Raw genomic sequence first — 22,577 nt, forward strand, 5'->3', positions numbered from 1 at the left:
GTGGGGGGGGTTGGTTGGTTGGTTTTGGGTTTGGGGTTTTTCTAATGCTGGTTTTCATTGAATCATAGAATCAACCAGGCTGGAAGAAACCTCCAAGCTCATCCAGTCCAGTCTAGCACCCAGCACAGGATGGCTGAAAGCTTTCTCTTCCCGTAACTGCACTGCCTGCCCAGTCACCGTTTCTCGTCACAGCCCTCTCACTCCAGCACCTCGTGGTAGATGAGGGGGAAGATGACTTCAGCAGTACCTGGGTTTGGTGGCCACAGAAGGCTATTTCCAACAGCATCACTAACAAAGCTTTGTGTGTTTCACCTCCAGCCAGACATCTCTGTGTCGAGGAGGCTGCTACTGCAGTCACTAGAAATTGGAGTGTGCTGGGGACACGGAGAATCACTGACCAAATAGTCCAATGCAGCACACAAGTCTGGGCCCCTCAATCAAGAGAGATGTTGAGGTGCTGGAAGGTGTCCAGAGAAGGGCAGCAAGGCTGGGGAGGGGCCTGAAACACAGCCCTGTGAGGAGAGGCTGAGGGAGCTGGGGGTGTGCAGCCTGCAGCAGAGGAGGCTCAGGGCAGAGCTCATTGCTGTCTGCAGCTACCTGAAGGGAGGCTGTAGCCAGGTGGGGTTGGGCTCTGCTGCCAGGCAACCAGCAACAGAACAAGGGGACACAGTCTCAAGTTCTGCCAGGGAAGGGATGTTGTTAGGAAGTTGTTGTCAGAGAGAGTGATTGGCATTGGAATGGGCTGCCCAGGGAGGTGGTGGAGTCACTGTCCCTGGAGGAGCTCAAGCAAAGCCTGGATGAGGCACTTAGTGCCATGGTCTAGTTGACTGGATAGGGCTGGGTGCTAGGTTGGACTGGCTGAGCTTGGAGGTCTCTTCCATCTTGGTTGATTCTATGATTCTATGGTCTCTGCTCTGAAGATTTTGCACTTCAAAGGAAAGAAAAAAAAAAAGAGAGAGAAAACATTTCAGAGAAAATGCAGAATGATTTTACATGGTCCTGTCTGTGATGGAAATGGTAGTCTTTGCTGACTGGTGCTCCTGTATTTACATGACTCCAAAACTGCTTGTGCAGCTGCCACTTTCCACTAGATCAGTGATTTTCAAGAGGTTGTGAGCTAGTGACTATTTCACTGCACAGCCATACATTTCTCCTTGCCCTCTTTGCAGTATCATAGAATCAACCAGGTTGGAAGAGACCTCCGAGCTCACCCAGCCCAACCTAGCACCCAGCCCTGTCCAAACAACCAGACCATGGCACTAAGTGCCCCAGCCAGGCTTTGCTTCAACACCTTCAGGGATGGCAACTCCACCACCCCCTTTTTCCCAGTAATAAAAGCCCCTACTCCAAAAGGAGCAAAAGAGAGCAGTAAGCCAAGGCAGGCTAAGCAGCAGAGGTAACAATTAGCTCCACACTGGCATGAATTTCCTTCTGAGACTCTGTGCATGAGGCAAAGAAAAGAAAATTAACTTGGGGAAACAATTAACAGACACATTTGGCATTTGGAGAAGGAGAACAGCATCTCAACCAAGCAGCTTCCCTGCTCCCAGGCAACTTGTGCCAGGACGAGAGGGCATGGCCTGAAGCTGTGCCAGGGGAGGGTTAGGTTGGATGTTAGGAAGCATTTCCTGATGGAAAGGAGAATTAGAGCCTGGAATGGGCTGCCCAAGGAGGTGGTGGAGTCACTGCCCCTGGAGGTGTTTCAGGCAAGCTTGGCTGTGGCACTTAGTGCCATGGTCTGGTTGCTGTGGTGATGTTAGATCCTAGGCTGGACTGGATGATCTCAGTGGTCTCTTCCAGCCTCAATAAAGCCTCTGATGCAGTAATTCTGCACTAAACCCAGGATCTGAGTTAATATCTGACTTACAACCTGCCTTTGGCTGTATGCCCATGTCCCTTCCACCCCACGGCTAATTTCAATTCTAGGTTTGTGGCAACTGAGTCTTGATAAGAAACCGTTTAATCCAACTGCCTATCTGCAGCTGAAACCCCTTCTAACACATTCTCCATCATCTGAAGAGTCGAAATTCAACTGGGACCGACATGAGTCTTCTTTTGTAAGAGTGACACCTAGAGTGGAATCTGAAAAATTAAAGCTCTTTCCTTGTCCAGTGTTTAGCAGCAACAAGCTCTGCTCTGTGCTTATTGCTTTGAGATGTCACTCAGAGATATTCAGCATGAATTATTTCATTGTGAAGATGCAGCAAAACGTTCGGTGCCAGCTGGCCTGTGGGTGCTGTGTGCCTCTGCTAACGTTTCTCTGGCACACCTCAAGCACTGAGTTCAGTTTTGGGCATCTCAACGCAAGAGATGTAGCAGTGCTGGAGTCAGTGCAGTCAGTTCAGTTTTGTTCTTGTTTCTTCTTTTTTGTTCTTTTCTGTTCATTTTTGTTCTTTTTTTTTGGTTAATTTTTAGTTCATTTTCGTTCTTTTTTTTTTTTGTTCATTTTTTGGTTCATTTTGGTTCATTTTTTGTTCATTTTTGTTCATTTTGGGGTTCATTTTCTGTTCTTTTTTGTTCCTTTTTTTGTTCCTTTTTTTGTTCATGTTTTGTTAATTGTTTTTCATTTTTTGTTCATTTTTTGTTCCTTTTGGGGTTTTTTGTTCATTTTTGTTCATTTTTGTTAATTTTTTGTTCTTTTTTCGTTAATTTTTGTTCAATTTTGGTTCTTTTTTGTTCATTTTTGTTCTATTTTTGTTCTTTTTTTGTTCATTTTTTGATCATTTTTGATAATTAATTTTTTTTAGTTTTTTGTTAATTTTTGTTCATTTTTTGTTCTTTTTTGTACTTTTTTGCACTTTTTTGTTCATTTTTGTTCATTTTTTGTTCATTTTTTGTTCATGTTTTGTTCTTTTTTGTTCTTTTTCTTGTTCATTTTTGTTCATTTTTTTGTTGATTTTTTTGTTAATTTTTTGTTCTTTTTTCATTTTTTGTTCATTTTTTGTTCTTTTTTTGAACATTTTTAGTTCATTTTTGTTCATTTTTTGTTCTTTTTTTCATTTTGTATTCATTTTTTTTGTTCATGTTTTGTTCTTTTTTTGTTCTTTTTAAAAATTTTGTTAATTTTTTGTCCTTTTTTGTTATTTTTTGTTCATTTTTGTTCAGTTTTTGTTCTTTTTGGTTCATGTTTTGTTCTTCTTTGTTCTTTTTCTTGTTCATTTTTGTTCATTTTTTCGTTGATTTTTTGATTAATTTTTTGTTCTTTTTCATTTTTTGTTCATTTTTTCCATTTTTTGTTCATTTTTTGTTCTTTTTTGATCATTTTAGTTCATTTTTGTTCAATTTTTGTTCTTTTTTCATTTTTTAGTAGTTTTTTGGTTCATGTTTTGTTCTTTTTTTGTTCTTTTTTCTTTTTTCTTCATTTTTTGTTCTTTTTTGTTCTTTTTGTTCATTTTTGTTAATTTTTGTCCTTTTTTGTTATTTTTTTGTACATTTTTGTTCAGTTTTTGTTCATTTTTTGATCATTTTTTGTTCATTTTTGTTCTTTTTTTGGTCATTTTCTTGTTCATGTTTTCTTCATTTTTGTTCAATTTTTTTTGTTCTGTTCCACCCAAGGGCTGAGTTTGGGTTTTGGTTTGGTTTTTTGGGGGGGGCCATGGGTGTTTGTTGCTTTGTTGGTTTGCTTTTCAGAATTATTTTCTCACTGGGTTTTGTAGGACAGTTTGAAAGTGAATTTATCTCACAAAGTACTCTCACCTCTCTCTTTTACTCCTACTGTGTCTGTTCCCAAGCTCTGCCTTTTCATGTCAATGAGGAAGCTAAAAGTGAAGGATGAAGATTTCTCCTTCCCCTCTACTCTGCCCTGCTGAGACCTCAGCTTGAACACTGTGTTCACTTTTGGGCTCCCCACTTGAAGAGGGACAGGGATCTGCTGGAGAGGGTCCAGTGGAAGGCTGTGAGGATGATGATGGGACTGGAGGGCATGGCTTGTGAGGAGAGGCTGAGGGACCTGGGGCTGCTTAGTCTGGAGAAGAGAAGGCTGAGAGGGGATTGGATAAATGTTTGTAAGTATCTGAAGGCTGCCGGGAGGGGGGGGACAGGCTCTGCTCACTGCTGCCTGGGATAGGACAAGGAGCAATGAGTGTAAGTTGCAGCAAAAGAAGTTCTGCCTCAACACAAGGGGGAACTTTTTGAGTGTAAGGGTCCCAGAGCCCTGGCACAGGCTGCCCAGAGAGGCTGTGGAGTCTCCTTCTCTGGAGCCTCTCCAGGCCTGTCTGGATGTGTTGCTCTGTGACCTGTGTTAGCATTGTCCTGCTGTGGCAGGGGGGGTTGGACTCGATGATCTCCTTGGGTCCCTTCCACCCCCTGACATCCTGTGAGCTGTGATCCTGTGATGTGAAGATGAGAAAGGTCAAAAAAAAACATGAGCTCTGCCTAGGGAAGCTTTCAGTCACCATCCAGCTGGTTATGTGACAGTTAACATTGCTCCATTTATGCATCACATTTCCTTTTGCCTGCCTAACTGTTTTCTCACTTTCAGAGAGGCAGCAAGAAATGGAATTTACCTGAGAATTATCCAGGCAGAGACTGGTGGATTTTTTTTCCACCTTTCTTTGAATCAGGCCTTTTTTTTTACCCAACCATGGGATGTATTTAATCAGGTAAAATCCTGGTAACAGAAGGAAATGCTCAGCAAACAGAAACTGCCATGCAGGAACACTCCCTTACACGTGTGCCACGCTGAAACAGTGCCAGCGTTTCTTCTAATGCATTGACAGGCAGACTCAGTACTCTGCTCTGGACTGGGAGGGTTAATATGTGATGCTAAAGGTCCACACAGGAGCATCAAGAGGCCCCTGCAAACGATGGGTACCAGAGCCATGGTACTGGCTGCTGAACTCCAAAATACACTGAGTGCATGAAGCACATTTACAGAACCACAGAGCCAAGGGCAGTGTGGGCAGCAGGGCAAGGGAGGGCATTCTCCCCCTGTACTCTGCTCTCCTCAGATCCCATCTGCAGTCCTGGGTGCAGCTCTGGAGCCCTCAACATAAGAAGGATATGGAAGTGTTGAAGCCAGTCTAGAGGAGGTCACCAAGATGCTCAGAGGGCTGCAGCAGCTGTAGACAACAATGAGCTCTGCCCTGAGCCTGCTCTGCTGCAGGCTGCACACCCCCAGCTCCCTCAGCCTCTCCTCACAGGGCTGTGCTCCAGGCCCCTCCCCAGCCTTGCTGCCCTTCTCTGGACACATTCCAGGCCCTCACCATCTCTCTTGAATTGAGATCACCTCTCAGAGACCAAGAAGGCCACAACGCAGAGGAAGAAATGGCTTGTCTTCAAGCTATATGGACAGGGCTGGGTGCTAGGTGGGACTGGATGATGTTGGAGGTCTCTTCCAACCTGGCTGATTCTATGATGCTATTCAATGCCTCTCACGCACTAGCATTGGGAGATCTGAAAGTCTGCAGGATCTCACCTCTGGAAGCACAAAGGTACAGGCTGAGAACACTTCCATCACTTAGCAAATCTTTCCACTGCTAGCAAATCTTTAACTAGAGCTCCACCTTGGTTCTGTACTGTATGTGTGATATTTGGAATCCACTGCCATCATCAGAGTGACAGCTTCCCATAAATCTCTCTCTCAACCCCTTTTCCAACCCTAGTTAAAGGCAATCCATTTATCATGGCTTTGTGCATTGATCGATCTCCTGTAGAGAATGCAGCAGCTGAAGGTCAGGTATGACTCACAGAGCAACGTTTTTATGTTGATTGGTGCTTATCAGGGATCAATAATCAATTAATTGAGAATCACTAACTGATAGTGGCTTGTGTATGCTGTTACAGAGCTCAAACAAGCACAGCTTAGGACAGGGATTTGCAAAAGAGCTTTGCTTTGAATCACAGCTGCCTGGGCTGGCAGCATGGCATGGCTGGATTGTGCCCACAGCACACAGGATAAAACATGCTCAGGGGGTTGGAGCAGCTCTGCTACAAAGCCAGGCTGAGGGTGCTGGGGGTGTGCAGCCTGCAGAAGAGGAGGCTCTGGGGACACCTCACAGCAGCCTGCCAGTACCTGAAGGGGGCTACAAGAAGGCTGCAGAGAGACTTTGCAAAGGGCTGCAGGGACAGGACAAGGGCAATGGCTTCAAACTAGAGCAGAGCAGATTGAGATTGGATGTTAGGAACAGGTTCTGCAGCATGAAGGTGGTGGAACACTGCAACAGGTTTCCCAGGGAGATGGCTGGAGCCCCATCCTTGGAGATATTGGAGGTGAGGCTGGACAGGGCTGTGGGCAACCTGATCTAGTTGAGGATGTCCCTGCTGAGTGCAGAGGGGATTAGACTAGATGAGCTTTGAAGATCTTTTCCAGCCCAGCCCATTCTCTGGGTGTATGATTCTGTGCCATTGTGTCCTGAGCACAGCAGCAGAGTTCAGGTGATGCTCCTGCAATATGTCCAGGAGCTGTCAGGCAGAACAAGTACATCACAATGTTGTGGCTGCTTTGGAGGCTGCTCTCAGACTGCAGGTGAGGAGAAGAAGGCCAATGGGATCCTGGGGTGCATTAGGAAGAGTGTGGTCAGCAGGTCAAGGGTGGTTCTCCTCCACTTCTACTATGCCCTAGTAAGACCTCATCTTGAGTACTAGGTTCAGTTTTGGGCCTTCCTGTTGAAGAGGGACAGGGATCTGCTGGAGAAGGTCCAGCAGAGGGCTACGAGGATGATGAGGAGAGTGGAGCAGTGCCTGATGAGGAGAGGCTGAGGGACCTGGGGCTGTTTAGTCTGGAGAAGAGAAGACTGAGAGGGGGTCTAACAAATGTTTATGACTCTCTGAGGGCTGGGGGTCAGGAGCAGGGGGACAGGCTCTGCTCACTGCTCCCTGGGATAGGACAAGGAGCAATGGATGGAAGCTGCAGCACAGGAGGTTCCACTTCAACACAAGAAGGAACTTCTTTACTGTAAAGGTGACAGAGCCCTGGCACAGGCTGCCCAGAGAGGTTGTGGAGTCTCCTTCTCTGGAGCCTTTCAAGGCCTGTCTGAATGTGTTCCTGTGTGCCCTGAGCTGGATTGTATGGCCCTGCTCTTGCAGGGGGATTGGACTTGATGATCTCTTTGGGTCCCTTCCAACCTCTGACATCCTGTGAGCCTGTGATTCTTCATACAATAGCTTGTATGTAGGCCTGTATCCAGGGCAGAAGAATGTCCAGCTCGTGGATGGCCTTGTAGATTCCTCTCTCTCCAAGCTGTAGAGAAGATATAAGCATTAGGAAAGAAACCACCCACAGACCTTGAACAGTGCAGCTGGGAGCCAGCATCTCCTGCTCTTACCTTAAGAACTGTTTTCTTTAACCTTCTGACTGCAGCAGATAGCCTTGTTGATGGAGCACATGGATGCTGAAGGGATGAGAAGAAACCAAAAGTGCTTGTTGCAGCAAAGATGCTAACACAAAGGCATAGTGGTGGGGAAGAATCCAACCCGCAGTGTGGCACCGCAGGACTGCTAGTCAGAAGTGTCAACTCAGCATGCTTTCAGCCTCCCCTGCTGCTGCAGGTGTGTGGGTTTACCTGGGCACTCCCTGGCATGCCAGGCAAAGAAAAAGATGTAAGAGGAGTATCACTAAGTCTTCTCATTAAATACTTTCTGTTTACCTCAGTGATAGGCACAGAATCAGTCAGGGTTGGAAGGAACCAGAAGGATCAGCCAGTTCCAACCTCCCCTTCCGTGGACAAGGACACCTCATGCTATATCCGACAGTACTCCAGATGTGGCCTCACTAGAGCGACACACGTGTGGGCAGGAACCATTTGTCCATCTAAGCTTCGAGACCATTAGGAGTGCTGCCAGCAAGAACCTACCCAGCTCCCTGGCATCCCACCCGATCAGTCAGCGATGTCTTACTTGGAAGTTCTGCTGTGCCTCTACCCTCATGAGTGCTCTCAGAGAGACAAGGTTGCGTCATTGTTGCAAGAGGAGAGCTGAAAGCTGGTTAAAGGAAGGAAAGAGTCCAGCGGTTCATTCTACAGCACCCGAAGCACCGGCGCCGGCTTGCTGCTGGAGTCCCCCAGGGCTGCCAGCAGCGGGAGCACCGCGGGGAGCCTCCAGCCGGCGCTGCCGGGGCACGGCCAGCAGGCGGCGCAGTGCTCAGGGCGAGCAGAGCTCCGCTGCCGGACGGGGACCAGCGCTGCCAGCACAGCCAGGGCCGGAACCTGCCGGGCACCAGCGCTGCCCGCACAGCCAGGGCCGGAACCTGCCGGGCACCAGCGCTGCCCGCACAGCCAGGAGAGAGGAGTGCCAGCCACCAGCGCTGCCCACACAGCCAGGAGAGAGGAGTGCCAGCCACCAGCGCTGCCCACAAAGCCAGGAGAGAGGAGTGCCAGCCACCAGCGCTGCCCGCACAGCCGGGACAGGAGAGCGCCAGGCAGCAGCGATGCTCGACCAATCGGAACAAGGGACTGCCAGCCACCAGTGGTGCCCACACAGCCGGGTCCAGGAGCTGCCAGCCACCAGGGCTGTCCACACAGCCGGGGCCAGGAGCTGCCAGCCACCAGTGGTGCCCACACAGCCGGGTCCAGGAGCTGCCAGCCACCAGGGCTGCCCACACAGCCGGGGCCAGGAGCTGCCAGCCACCAGCGCTGCCCGCACAGCCGGGGCCAGGAGCTGCCAGCCACCAGCGCTGCCCGCACAGCCGGGGCCAGGAGCTGCCAGCCACCAGCGCTGCCCACACAGCCGGGGCCAGGAGCTGCCAGCCACCAGCGCTGCCCACACAGCCAGGGCCAGGAGTTGCCAGCCACCAGCGCTGCCCGCACAGCCGGGGCCAGGAGTTGCCAGCCACCAGCGCTGCCCACACAGCCAGGGCCAGGAGTTGCCAGCCACCAGCGCTGCCCACACAGCCGGGGCCAGGAGTTGCCAGCCACCAGCACTGCCCACACAGCCGGGGCCAGGAGTTGCCAGCCACCAGCACTGCCCACACAGCCGGGACAAGGGACTGCCAGCCACCAGCGCTGCCCACACAGCCGGGACAAGGGACTGCCAGCCACCAGCGCTGCCCACACAGCCAGGGCCAGGAGTTGCCAGCCACCAGCGCTGCCCGCACAGCCGGGGCCAGGAGTTGCCAGCCACCAGCACTGCCCACACAGCCGGGGCCAGGAGTTGCCAGCCACCAGCACTGCCCACACAGCCGGGGCCAGGAGTTGCCAGCCACCAGCACTGCCCACACAGCCGGGACAAGGGACTGCCAGCCACCAGCGCTGCCCACACAGCCGGGACAAGGGACTGCCAGCCACCAGCGCTGCCCACACAGCCGGGACAAGGGACTGCCAGCCACCAGCGCTGCCCACACAGCCGGGACAAGGGACTGCCAGCCACCAGCACTGCCCACACAGCCGGGACAAGGGACTGCCAGCTACCAGCACTGCCCACACAGCCGGGACAAGGGACTGCCAGCCACCAGCGCTGCCCACACAGCCGGGACAAGGGACTGCCAGCTACCAGCACTGCCCACACAGCCGGGACAAGGGACTGCCAGCCACCAGCACTGCCCACACAGCCGGGGCCAGGAGCTGCCAGCCACCAGCGCTGCCCGCCCAACCCGGGCCGGGAGCTGCCAGCCACCAGCGGCCAGAGCAGCACGGCTTACTTTCTCCCCAGCTTCCCGGACTTTCCAAGAGAGAGAATCATTCTTCCAGGGGAAAAACCTGGATGTTTTCCAGGCTGCCAACAAGGTCAGTCCGTTCGGCAGGAGGAGCAGCCGAGGTTCTCCATTCGTGCTCAGAGTCAGTAAGTTTGCAGGTGACACCAAGCTCGGAGCAGCTGTGGGTCTGTTGGAGGCTAGGGGAGCCCTGCAGAGGGACCTCGACAGGCTGGCTGGGTGGGCAGAGGCCAGTGGGATGGGACTGAACAAGCCTTGTCTCCATGCTATCTCCACCACCTTGCCTACGCCCTGCAAGCTCCCTTTGGGAGGAAATGAGTGATGTTAAACTGCCCCAGCTGCAGAAGGGAAGCCTTTACAAAGCAGGGTGCTCTGTGACCTGGGGAGGAGTAATAACCTGCACCAGTCCAGGCTGGGAGCTGATCTGCTGGAGAGCAGCCCTGCAGAGAGGGACCTGGGAGTGCCGGTGGAGAGCAAGTCCTGCATGGGCCAGCAATGTGCCCCTGTGGGCAAGGCCAATGGGATCCTGGGGGACATTAGAAGAGTGTGGCCAGCAGATTGAGGGAGGTTCTCTTCCCCCTCTACTATGCCCTGGTGAGACCTCAGATTGCGTAATGTCTTCAGTTTGGGGCTCCCCAGTTGGAGAGGGACAGAGATCTGCTGGAGAGAGTCCAGTGGAGGGCTAGGAGGATGATGAGGGGACTGGAGCAGTGCCTGATGAGGAGAGGCTGAGGGACCTGGGGCTGCTCATTCTGGAGAAGAGAAGACTGAGAGGGGATCAAATAAATGTTTATAACTCTCTGAGGGCTGGGAGTCAGGAGGGGGGACAGGCTCTGCTCACTGCTGCCTGGGATAGGACAAGGAGCAATGGATAGAAGCTGCAGCACAGGAGGTTCCAGCTCAGCATAAGGGGAACTTCTTGACTGTAAGGGTCTCAGAGCCTGGCACAGGCTGCCCAGAGAGGTTGTGGAGTCTCCTTCTCTGCAGCTTTTCCAGGCCTGTCTGGATGTGTTTCTGTGTGACCTGAGCTGGATTGTATGGCGCTGCTGTGGCAAGGGGGTTGGACTTGATCTCTTTGGGTCCCTTCCAACCCCTGACATCCTGTGAGCCTGTGATTCCCCTTTCCTGTTTCTGCCTAAATAAAGAGTAGACTGTCCAGTCTCTCTTCTCTCCCTTCTCTCTCCTCCCTCCTGTGATTGAGGGCACACCAGGGCTCTGAATCACCCTCTCAGTCTCTTGGACTGAGATCAGACGTCCTTCCCTAGGCTTTCAGCTCTACAGAGTCAGCCTGGCTCTCACAAGCATACTCACACAAGCATTCATGTTTGCTTGCAGGACCTGGAAGGCACTGATGACATACAACTTGTCACTTCTTCCTCCAAGGTGACTGAAAACGTTCCTCACGTAGAAGGAGAGGAGCTGATCCCGAACACTGCAGTTTGTCTGGAAACAAAGCAGGTGAAGAGTTGCCACATGAAAACCCTGCAAGTCAGCTCTGCCCTGAAACACCCCCTTTGAAACATGCATATCTTGAAAGCCTGCAGCCAGTAAGAAAAGCACAACAAAACACTTCAGTGAATTTTACTATCCCATTAGATTCCTTCCTTCCTTTTTAAACAGGCTTGTCTGCCTCTCACTTTTCAAGTGCAGCTGTAAAACTTTCCTTGGCCTTTGAAAACTGAGCTCTGCCATGTTTCCGAAGGCAAAGCAAGAGGATGCTGTGCTGGAGTCAAAGGAGTGTTGGTAAGACCAGCCATGAACAGAAGGGACAGCACAAATGTATTCAACACACCAAGAGTCAATGGAAGACACGGTGAGGAGTTAAGTCAGACTGTCCTGACCACATTGGAAGAGCCACCTTGGGTCTCACTGTTAGATTCCTCTGTGTCCCATGCTATCTGAAATGCTGTAGGGTATCCCATCCATCCCCAGAAGAGACCTGGACACCCTGTGCCACACCTGCACGGCCTGTGGGATGTCTTGGATATCCAAAAGTATTTGAAATGGCCATGTGTCTGTTTTGAGGCAAGGAAACCAAGTACCAAGCGTGACATTCCCACCGAGAGGGTGATGCAGGTGGAGATTTAGCCAGCTAAACACAGGTAGCCATATGTAGGAGCCACAGGCAAGTAAAGAAGCCTTCACTCCCAAGATCACAGAATCACAGAAGGTTAGGGGCTGGAAGGGACCTTGAAAGATTATCTAGTCCAATCCCTCTGCCAGAGCAGGGTAATCAGTAAGATCCAGGGGAGCTCAAAGGACAGTGGAATCGTAGAATCACTGAATCAAACAGGCTAGAAGAGACCTCCAAGCTCAGCCAGTCCAACCTAGCACCCAGCCCTGTCCAGTCAACCAGACCATGGCACTAGGTGCCTCATCCAGTCTTTGGTTTCCTGAACCATATGAAAGCTCTGCAGTAGCATCACAGTCAAATTTGTCTAGCCCCATCCAGGCTTTGCTTGAACACCTCCAGGGACGGCTACTCCACCACCTCCCTGGTACTCACACCCTTCTGATCACTTACAAATAGGTACCCCAGGTTTGGTGTCTCAATCCCGTGCTGAATTGCACTGAGGAACTTTGATATCTTTCATCCAATGCATCTGCAGAGGTCAAAACCCAGAGCAGCTAATTGGGTATCCCAGCTGCTCTGCAGCATCCCTCAGCAGAAGGACAAGGGGCAATGGGTATAATAAACTCCTGCACAGGAGGTTCCACCTCAACATGAGGAGGAACTTCTTGACTATAAGGGTGACAGAGCACTGGAATAGTCTGCCCAGAGAGATTGTGGAGTCTCCTTCTCTGGAGACTTTGCAGCCCTGTCTGGATGTGTTCCTGTGTGACCTGCACTGGATTCTGTGGTCCTGCTGCGACAGGGGGGTTGGGCTGGAAGATCTCAAGTTTTCTTGAACACCTCCAGGGACGGTGCCTCCACCACCTCCCTGGGCAGCCCATTCCAATGCCAATCACTCTCTCTGCCAACAACTTCTTCCTAACATCCAGCCTGAACCTCCTCTGGTGCAGCTTGAGGCTGTGTCCCCTTGTTCTGTTGCTGGCTGCCTGGCAGAAGAGCCCAACCCCACCTGGCTACAGCCTCCCTGCAGCCAGCTGCAGACAGCAATGAGCTCTGCCCTGAGCCTCCTCTTCTGCAGGCTGCACACCCCCAGCTCCCTCAGCCTCTCCTCACAGGGCTGTGCTCCAGGCCCCTCCCCAGGCTTGCTGCCTTTCTCTGGACATGTTCCAGCACCTCAACATCTTTCTTAAATTGAGGAGCCCAGAACTGGACACAGCACTCAAGGTGTGTCCTAATCAGTCCTGAGTCCAGGGGCAGGACTTCCCTGGTCCTGCTGCCCACACTGCTCCTGATACAGAGCAGGTTGCTATTGGCCTTCTTGGCCACCTGGGCACACTGCTGCCTCATCTTCAGCTCCTCTCTACCAGCACTCCCAGGTCCCTCTCTGCCTGGCTGCTCTCATCCACACTGTCTCCAGCCTGTAGCACTGCATGGGGTTGTTGTGCAGAACCTGGCACTTGGACTTGTTAAACCTCCTGGCATTGGACTGTCCCCATCTACCCAGCCTGGCAAGGTCCCTCTGCAGAGCCCTCCTCATTGCAGTTGAGCACACTTCCTTCTGTATACTGACCAAAGGAAAAGACAAAGAAAATGGAAAATCAGTGGTATAAATCTTACCATAAACAGCATCTTCGTTGTCTTTTTAAGCAGCCTTGTGTTCTTGATGAGGTCCTTCTGTAAAATACAATGAGCTGCTATTAATTAACACAGGCAGAGGAATGGAGGCAGAGTTTTAAGCCTGATTTGTAGAAAACTTAACTGTAAAATCACCATCATTATAATCCTCTACAGATGTGGGTTGTGGACTCAGCAAATCCATGCTCCAATCCCAGCCCAACTACACATTTCTCCCAAAGCAAACTCCTTGGAAAATTCATCCCACCTCCCTGTAAATCATCCCACCTCCCTGTAAATCATCCCACCTCCCTGTAAATCATCCCACCTCCCTGTAAATCATCCCACCTCTCTTTAGATCATCCCACCTCCCTGTCAATCATCCCACCTCTCTGTAGATCATCACACCTTCCTGTAGATCATCCCAGCTCTCTGTATAGCATCCCACCTCCCTGTAAATCATCCCACCTCTCTGTAGATCATCCCACCTCCCTGTAAATCATCCCACCTCTCTGTAGATCATCACACCTTCCTGTAGATCATCCCAGCTCTCTGTATAGCATCCCACCACCCTGTAGACCATCCCACCTCCCTGTAGATCATCCCAGCTCTCTGTATAGCATCCCACCTCCCTGTAAATCATCCCACCTCTCTGTAGATCATCACACCTTCCTGTAGATCATCCCAGCTCTCTGTATAGCATCCCACCACCCTGTAGACCATCCCACCTCCCTGTAGATCATCCCAGCTCTCTGTATAGCATCCCACCTCCCTGTAAATCATCCCACCTCTCTGTAGATCATCACACCTTCCTGTAGATCATCCCAGCTCTCTGTATAGCATCCCACCACCCTGTAGACCATCCCACCTCCCTGTAGATCATCCCAGCTCTCTGTAGATCATCCCACCTCTCTGTAGACCACCCCACCTCTCCATAGGTCATTTCACCTCTCTGTAGATCTTTTCCCTTCTCTCCCCAGAAGGAGCAGTGGCCTTCCCTTTGACCTCAACTCCGCAGAGATCAAAGCTTTCAGGTGCTCAGTGATGATGCTGGCCAAGGAGCATCCTGTAACTAAAACAACCTTTGGCAACTGGTGGGAGCAACTTACAGGAACAGCTGATTTCAAACTGGCTGCCTTGAGGTACAGGTTCTCAGTCACTTGGGAGAGGAGTCCTCTTCGGCAGCTCTGCTTCCCTGCAGGCGACTTTTTGCCTTCCGCCGCCACAAGACAGAGCAGGACTAAAAAGTGCCCAGCCCTGACAGCAGAATGTGCTTTCATCTTCACCCCCCCACGCCCCCCAAATCTCCCTGCCTTTACAGCCACAGTAGCATATCTGATGCAGCAAGACTGGTTAGAAGGCAGAGGTTTAACCTAATTCTGTTAACCCTCAGAGCGGCTTCTGCGCCGAGATGCTCGCGGAGATAACCTGTCCCTCGTGGGCTCAGTCGATCAGCAATTGTTGCTCTGCCTTTTTTTATACCTCTTGCTCCACTTTCAATAAATTTGACCACAGTCATCTGTGACGTTTTTTGGGGAGGTGTGTGTGTTGTTTGTTTTTTTTTCTAAGTGATATCTCCATATTTACTGGCAGCAGGCTCAAGGTTTCCAGGAAAGAAGAACTTCCCTCTCGTATGAGAAGTCTTCTTTCACTTAAGCAGTGGTCAAGTGAGGAAAAAGGTAGTTTGAGATGGTTTGTATGGGGTTTGTAATAAAGCATAGCAAATGTGGGACTGGTTTTGGGGTTGTTTTTTCCATGAAACTTTTTCTAAGAGGTAATGGCCCAGAGAGGAAAAAAAAATCTTTGCTGGTTTACCCCAGGAAGCAGGAGAAAATCAGGTACCTGTAAGAAAGTTGGTGTCACTGCCTGCTCTTCGAGGAGGGTTTTGCTTTGGAGGTACAGCAGACAGTAGCAAATGTGTTTGGTGCCTGTTCTGATGTCTGTGATTAGTCTCTGGAAGAAGCAGCAGGCTGTTTAGCATGAAAAGAAGGCCTCCAGTGAGGGATCTCTTCAAGGGTCAGAGCATTCTTGACTCTCAAGCTGCCTCATGAGGCACTGGGAAATAATGTGCAAGCTCCAAGCATAACCTCCATGGATATGGTGAAAGTAAAAGCATTGATAGAATCATAGCCTGTGCCAGGGCTCTGGCACCCTTACACTCAGGAAGTTCTTCCTCATGTTGAGCTGGAACTTCCTGGGCTGCAGTTTATATCCATTACCTCTTGTCCTATCCCAGGGCACAAGTGAGCAGAGGCTGTCCCCTCTATCTTGACCCTCAGCTATTCCTATCCATTGCTCAGATCCCCTCTCACCCTCTCCTCTGCAGACTAAGCAGCCCCAGGACTCTCAGCCTCTCCTCATCAGGCAGTGCTGCAGACCCTTCAGCATCCTTGCAGCCCTGCATTGGACTCTCTCCAGCAGATCCCTGTCCCTCTTGAACTGGAGAGCCCAGAACTGGATGCAATATTCCAGGTGAGGTCTCACCAGGGCAGAGGGGAAGGAGAACCTCCCTTTATCTGCTGACCACCCTTTTCTTAATGCACCCAGCATCTGATCCTGTAATAGTGGTTGGACTTTTTGATATGTTGACTTAATTACTATTCAGAGAGCAGTTAACATTCTCTAAGTTTCTGTTACTTGTTCAGAACACAGGAAGGTCTTTTGGGTTCTTGTGTAGTGCTTTACAGCCTGGACTTTAGTGGCCTTTGGGCACTCAGCCACAATTCTAGCATCAATTCCATGGAATACCAAAGAAACTGTGTAATTAAAGTGATATGAAGCCTATCAAAATGATAAGAAAGATATTAAAGTTCTATGAAGAATGTAAAAGTTATATGAAATGCATTAAATTTATATGAAGTCTATTAAAGTTCTATGGAGTATATGAAAGACATAGGAAGTGTATTAAAGTTCTATGAAGTCTATTAAAGTTCTATGAAGTCTATTAAAGTTATATGAAGTCTATTAAAGTTATATGAAGTATATTAAAGTTATATGAAGCATTTTAGAGTTATAAGAAGCACAGAAAGAAACCAATTCAGGGTTCCAGTTCCTTTAGCAACAACTGGAATGAGCTTCCCAGGGAGGTGGTGAAGGTCCCACCCCTGGATGTGTTTCAGGATGGCTTGGATGTGGTGCTTAGGGATATGGTTTAAGGTGGATCTTGTTGAGCAGGGTTGTGGGTTGGACTTGGTGATCCTAAGGGGCTTTTCCTTTTCCAGCCTGGGTGTTTCTGTGATTGTGTGAAGACTGAAAGGACCTACAGAGCCTTTGGAAGCAGTGAAACTGATACTTGCAGAGAGAGTCTGAGGGCAATACCAGCAAAGATGCTGACTTCCAGACCTGGGCTGGGAACCACAGAAATTAAAGGAGCCTGCCCCAAAGGAAATTTGCTTTCTCCAGACAGAAAAGGATCAATGAATGCTTGAGGAGTAACAAAATATGTCTAACACATGCCAAGTTGTCTTGGATATTAACACAAAATGTGTGATGCTCGTGGCCATGAGAATGAGAGAGGAAGAAAATAAATGAGAGAAAAGGAATAAGAGAAACTAACAGCATCCTTAGGAGGAGAGCCTGAGGGAGCTGGGGCTGTGCTGCTGGGAGAGGAGGAGCCTGAGGGGGACCTCGGGAATGGTTATAAAGCTGTAAAGGTGAGTGGCAAGAGGCTGGAGCCAGGCTCTGCTGGGTGATGCCCAGTGCCAGGCCAAGGGGCAGTGGGTGGGAGTTGAGGCGTAGGAGGTTCCATGTGAACCTGAGGAAGAATTTTTCCCCTGTGAGGGTGACAGAAGCCTGGCACAGGCTGCCCAGGGGGGTTGTGCAGTCTCCCTCTCTGGAGATATTCCAGAGCTGCCTGGATGTGTTCCTGTGCAAACTGTTCTAGGTGCTCCTGCTCTGGCAGGGGGACTGGACCAGGTGATCTTTTGAGGTCTCTTCCAGCCCCTGATGATTCTATGATTCTGCTGGTAGTTTTGCAGCTGAATCGAGTTTCTGCTCTCTAAACAGCTAAAGACTTCTACTTCTTAATCATGAGTCTTTTCACCTTCCAAATTTTCTGTTTGCTCTCCTGGTACTATAACCAGAACTTAGTTAGTTGTGTACTTCCTACCAGTGTTACTCACATGTGCTTAGCTGCTGCTAATGTTGTGCCAACTCTTAAGACTCTGCTCTACTATTTCTTTTGTTCCCTTATCCTGTTTTCAGGATCACAGCATGTTAGGGGCTGGAAGGGACCTTCAAAGCTCATCCAGCCCAACCCCTCCATGCCAGAGCAGCATCACCTAGAGCAGATCACACAGGACCACAGCCAGGAGGGCTTTGAATACCTCCAGAGAAGGAGACTCCACAACCTCTCTGGGGAGCCTATTCCAGGATTCTATCACCCTTACAGCCAAGAAGTTCCTCCTCATGTTGAGGTACTGTAGTTAATTGACTTTGGTCTTCCAAAAAACTAGATCTACCTGAAGAAGTGCAGTGTTTGTGCTCAGAGATGTGATGTGATGAGTAACAGTGACTGGGAGACATAGAACTGAGGTTTCCAAGTGCCTCCTTTGTAAAGAGAAGGTTGGAGTTGAGCAGCCCTTTGGGTTCAAAATTGATCCTGAGGTTTTCAGAGCATAACTCTTCATGAACACAAGCATTTAGGTAAGCTCAGAATCCCCACCAGGATTGCTTGTCACCTTCTCTTTCTATAACAGGAACCATTGGAGCTGCTGTAGACTTTGTGCAATTGCTAAACCATTCCTCATGAGCTTATTTTTCAGGCATGGGTACTTAAATTCCCCTTGAAAGCTCAAAACATAGACACCCATCAGTCATAAAGGGCAGGAGAGGAACAGAAGAGCAGGAGAAGATGGTTCTAGCAGCTCCTCCTGAAATCTAGTCCACATACATTGCTCTGGTTAGGGAAAAAAAACCCTAAACTACTGAAATCAGCACAGTGCCAAGAAGGCTCAGATCGTTGGATACCTGGGATTGGATGCCAGCCTTGTGCCTGCCTCATCCCTAGCTACAAAAGCTATGCAAGAACAAGAAAGATCAAGAGGCTCAGGCCAGAGCTCATTGCTGTCTACAACTACCTAAAAGGAGGCTGTAGCCAGGTGGGGTTGATCTCTTCTGCCAGGCACCCAGGGACAGAACACGGGGACACAGTCTCAAGCAGTGCCAGGGCAGGTCTAGGCTGGATGTTAGGAAGAAATTCATCCCAGAGAGAGTGATTTGCATTGGAATGGGCTGCCCAGGGACGTGCTGGAGTCCCCCTCCCTGGAGGTGCTTAAAAAGAGGCTCCAACTCAACATGAGGAAGAACTTCTTGAGTGTAAGGGTGAGAGAGCCCTGGCACAGGCTGCCCAGGGAGGTTGTGGAGTCTCCTTCTCTGGAGCCTTCCCAGGCCTGTCTGGATGTGTTCCTGTGTGACCTGTGCTGGATTCTGTGGTGCTGGTGTGCAAGTGGATTAGACTGGAAGCTCTCCAGAGATCTCTTCCAACCCCAAACATCCTCTGGTCCTGTGATACTGTGACCACTGAGAGGAGCCTGGCTCTACTCTTTACTACCCCTCCTCAGTTGTTTATATATATATATATATATATATATATATATATATATATATATATATATATATATATATATATAGTTAAGATCTCCCTAACCCTTCTCTTCTCTGGGGTGAACCGTCTCAACTCTCCTCCTCAGGTGGAAACACTCCAATCCCTTCATTATCTCTGCACCTCTCCACCACCAGGGCCACATATCCACCACACAGAATTTTTTCACCACCACACAGATTTTTTTTCACCCTATGCCTTAGAAAAACCTCATTAAAAATGATAAGGCATTAAGTAAAGCAGAAGTCAGACTCAAACCCAGACAAATGAAATGAATCAGGAAGGGGAGGGAGGGGGGAAGTAAACCAAAAATACAAACCAACAAACCTAATTACATTTCCTCTGGGCATCAGCATCTCTTATGAGTAACACCTCCAGAGTTAGCCTCAAATGTGAGTTGCTATAAAACTTATTGTTAATCTGCCCTCATCTCCAAGAAACAGCCCAGGCTGGTTCAAGCAGGGGATGTCCCTTCCAGTCCTTCTGGCCTGGTCTGTGTTTCAGTTTGGTGACAGGTGGCTGACAGTTGCCTGTCATAGAATCATAGAATTAACCAGGTTGGAAGAGAGCTCCAAGCTCATCCAGCCCAACCTAGCACCCAGCCCTGCCCAACCAACCAGACCATGGCACTAAGTGCCCCAGCCAGGCTTGGCTTCAGCACCTCCAGGGATGGTGACTCCACCACCTCCCTGGGCAGCCCATTCCAATGCCAATCACTCTCTCTGACAACAACTTCCTCCTAACATCCAGCCTGAACCTGCCCTGGCACAGCCTGAGACTGTGTCCCCTGTTCTGCTGCTGTTTGCCTGGCAGCAGAGCCCAACCCCACCTGGCTACAGCCTCCCTTCAGGTAGTTGTTGACAGCAATGAGCTCTGCCCTGAGCCTCCTCTTCTCCAGACTGCACACCCCCAGCTCCCAGGCATCCAGCAAACATATTTGATAAGAAATATGAACCTAAGACAAAGCCTGGAGAGTTTCAGACCAACCAAACTAAACCAAAAGAGGCATCAACACAGCAGCTATGAGGTTTCTTTTGGAAGCTCTGCTTCCCAAACAGGTACCAATACATTGGACTTGCTGGAACAAGACTTTCATCAGAGCAGTCCAATTCATCTCTTCCATCCTAATATCTGTGTGGGTTTTGTTCTTTTTAATATGATTCACTTGGTAGGAGCACTTTGACATTTCCTCCAGCCAAATTAAGTCCCCCAAACTCATTTTTGGGTGGCACCAAATCCTGCTCTGCCTGGATGGCTCCTCCTCTCCAAGCAGCACAGCTGCTCCTTCTAAGACAGAGGTTCCATTCCCTTCATTATCTTTGTGGTCCACTCTTTCAAGCAGTTCCCTGAGGTCCTTCTTGAACTGGAGGGCCCAGAACGGGACACAGCACTCCAGATGCAGCCTCAGCAAGGCAGAGAAGAGGGGCAGGAGAATCTACTCAACCTATAACCCACAGCCCTTTTAATCCATCCCAGACCAAGGACATGAAGTAGATGCCTTCCCTAACAGCATTAGGTCACAGACAGATTGCAGACAGTCCATGGCTTGAAGGTGGAGTGAGGACAAGGAAATAGGGCAACAGAAATCAGAATCACACAAACAGAACTTCTCTTTGGTGACACATCTGAAAAATCACCCAAAGGAAAATGCATTTTGGGCTGGCCCAAAGCACTTCATCCAGCTCAAAATGAAACAGCTCAGGTTGCTTTCAAATCTCTTGTCAACCTTGACAAGAAAATGTGCACGAAACTCTAAGCCAAAACATTGCTGGGGAGTGCAAAACCAAACTGTTCTATTTGGGACATGTCAAAATGAGACATTTCAGGATGCTTTTCCTTTTCTGAGCTGTAGCTGTTGACCCAGTTGAAACCCAGCTTGCCTGGCTGAAAGTACACTTTGGTTTTGTTTGGCCAGTGATGGCTTTCCCAGACATTTCCCCTGGTTGTAAGACAAACCTCCTCCTGCTTCTACTTCCTTTGTTCAGAAGGGACCACCAGCCACCACCCTTCACAGAGTCACAGCACCACAGAGTCACAGAACCACAGAAGTAACCAAGTTGGAAAAGACCTCTCAGATCATTGAGTCCAATCTTTAACCTAACACCTTCTCATCAACTGAACTATGGCACTAAGTGCCTCAGCCAGGCTCCTTTTAAACACTTCCAGGGATGGGGACTCCGTCTCCTCCCTGGGCAGCCCATTCCAGTGCCAATCACTCTCTCTGACAACAACTTCCTAACAACATCCAGCCTAGACCTGTCCTGGCACAGCCTGAGACTGTGTCCCCTTGTGCTGTCTCTGGGTGTCTGGCAGCAGAGCCCAACCCCACCTGGCTACAGCCTCCCTGCAGGTAGCTGCAGACAGCAATGAGCTCTGCCCTGAGCCTCCTCTGCTGCAGGCTGCACACCCCCAGCTCCCTCAGCCTCTCCTCACAGGGCTGTGCTCCAGGCCCCTCCCCAGCCTTGCTGCCCTTCTCCAAACACCTTCCAGCACCTCAACATCTTTCTTAAATTGAAGGGCCCAGACCTGTCAGCAGCAAGGGTGTTAAACAGACAAAGGGAGGTGTCCTCTTGTGGCCTGGTCCCATGTGCTGGCATCGCCAAGATGCTCAGAGATGTCCTGAGTTAAGCACCCAGAGCAGGAAAAGCTTAAATCTGAAAAGAAAATGAAGCAAGAAGGGTTAAAAACAACAAATAACAAACCAGGAGGAGAGAGCAGTCCAGCCCTACCTGGCTACAACCTCCCTTCGTGTAGTAGTAGAGAGCAATAAGCTTTGCCTTGAGCCTCCTCTTCTTCACCCACCACCAATGTGTGGCACTTTCAGGGTTTCCAAAGTTTTCATGAGGCTTCCATGGTAGAGTCTTCCATCTGGTGGTTGTCAAGCTTGGAGAAGTTTGGCCCTTGTGTTGAGCTGGAGCCTCCTGTGCTGCAGCTTCCATCCATTGCTCCTTGTCCTATCCCTGGCAGCAGTGAGCAGAGCCTGTGCCCCCCTCCTGACCCCCAGCCCTCAGAGATTTATAAACATTGATTAAATCTCCTCTCAGTCTTCTCTTCTCCAGACTAAGCAGCCCCAGGTCCCTCAGCCTCTCCTCATCAGGCAGTGCTCCAGTCCCCTCATCATCCTCCTAGCCCTCCACTGGACATTTTCCAGCAGATCCCTGTCCCTCTTCAAGTGGGGAGCCCAAAACTGAAGGCAGTACTGAAGATGGGAGGAGGTTTAGACTGGGTAGTAGGAAAAATGTCTTTACAGAAAGAGTGGTCAGGCAGAGGTTACCCAGGAGGTGTTGGAGTCCCTGTCCCTGGAATCATTCAAGTAGTGGCCATGGCACTTGAGGACATAGTTTTTTAGGCATGGCAGTGTTAGGTTGGTGGTTTAGGACTTGATGACTTAGAGATCTTTTCCAACCAAACTGAGGCAGAATCAATTAACCAAGCCAATGACTTTTAAGTTGGACTTGCTGATCTCAAAGATTGTCAGAGAAAGAGTGGTCAGGCACTGGAATGAGCTGTCCAGGGAGGTGGTGGAGTCCCACCCTGGCTGTGTTTAATGATGGTTTGGATGTGGTGCTTGGGGCTATGGTTTAAGGTGAATTTTGTAGAGTAGGGTTGGAGGTTGGACTTGGTGCTCCTGAGGGGCTTTGCCAACCTGGGTGTTGCTGTGTGCTCCACTGCAGGGGCTGCAGGTGGAATTCTGCCCCATC

At 49.8% G+C, this 22,577-nt stretch overlaps 1 protein-coding gene across 1 annotated transcript; it reads right to left on the bottom strand.

Moving 5' to 3' along the window:
• Positions 1 to 7,093: 7,093 nt before the first annotated feature.
• On the bottom strand, positions 7,094 to 14,554 carry IL26 (interleukin 26). Its single transcript, XM_064166501.1, has 5 exons — positions 14,384 to 14,554; positions 13,278 to 13,334; positions 10,898 to 11,029; positions 7,266 to 7,331; positions 7,094 to 7,180 (listed from the first exon to the last, which is right to left on the bottom strand). Exons 1-5 carry the CDS (start codon positions 14,552 to 14,554, stop codon positions 7,094 to 7,096), a joined length of 513 nt encoding a protein of 170 aa, XP_064022571.1.
• Positions 14,555 to 22,577: the final 8,023 nt, after the last annotated feature.

This window comes from Pogoniulus pusillus, chromosome 27 (assembly GCF_015220805.1).
Source record: "Pogoniulus pusillus isolate bPogPus1 chromosome 27, bPogPus1.pri, whole genome shotgun sequence".
NCBI classification, from domain to species: Eukaryota; Metazoa; Chordata; class Aves; order Piciformes; family Lybiidae; genus Pogoniulus; species Pogoniulus pusillus.

Bases quoted from the DNA above. Each gene is read 5' to 3' on its own strand.
- IL26 (XM_064166501.1), bottom strand. From the start codon at position 14,554: ATGAAAGCACATTCTGCTGTCAGGGCTGGGCACTTTTTAGTCCTGCTC. The intron at 13,335-14,383 runs GTAAGTTGCTCC...TGTATTTTACAG, and splicing joins GTTTGAAATCAGCTGTTCCT to AAGGACCTCATCAAGAACAC. The intron at 7,332-10,897 runs GTGAGTATGCTT...TCATCCCTTCAG, and splicing joins AAGCAAACATGAATGCTTGT to CATCCATGTGCTCCATCAAC.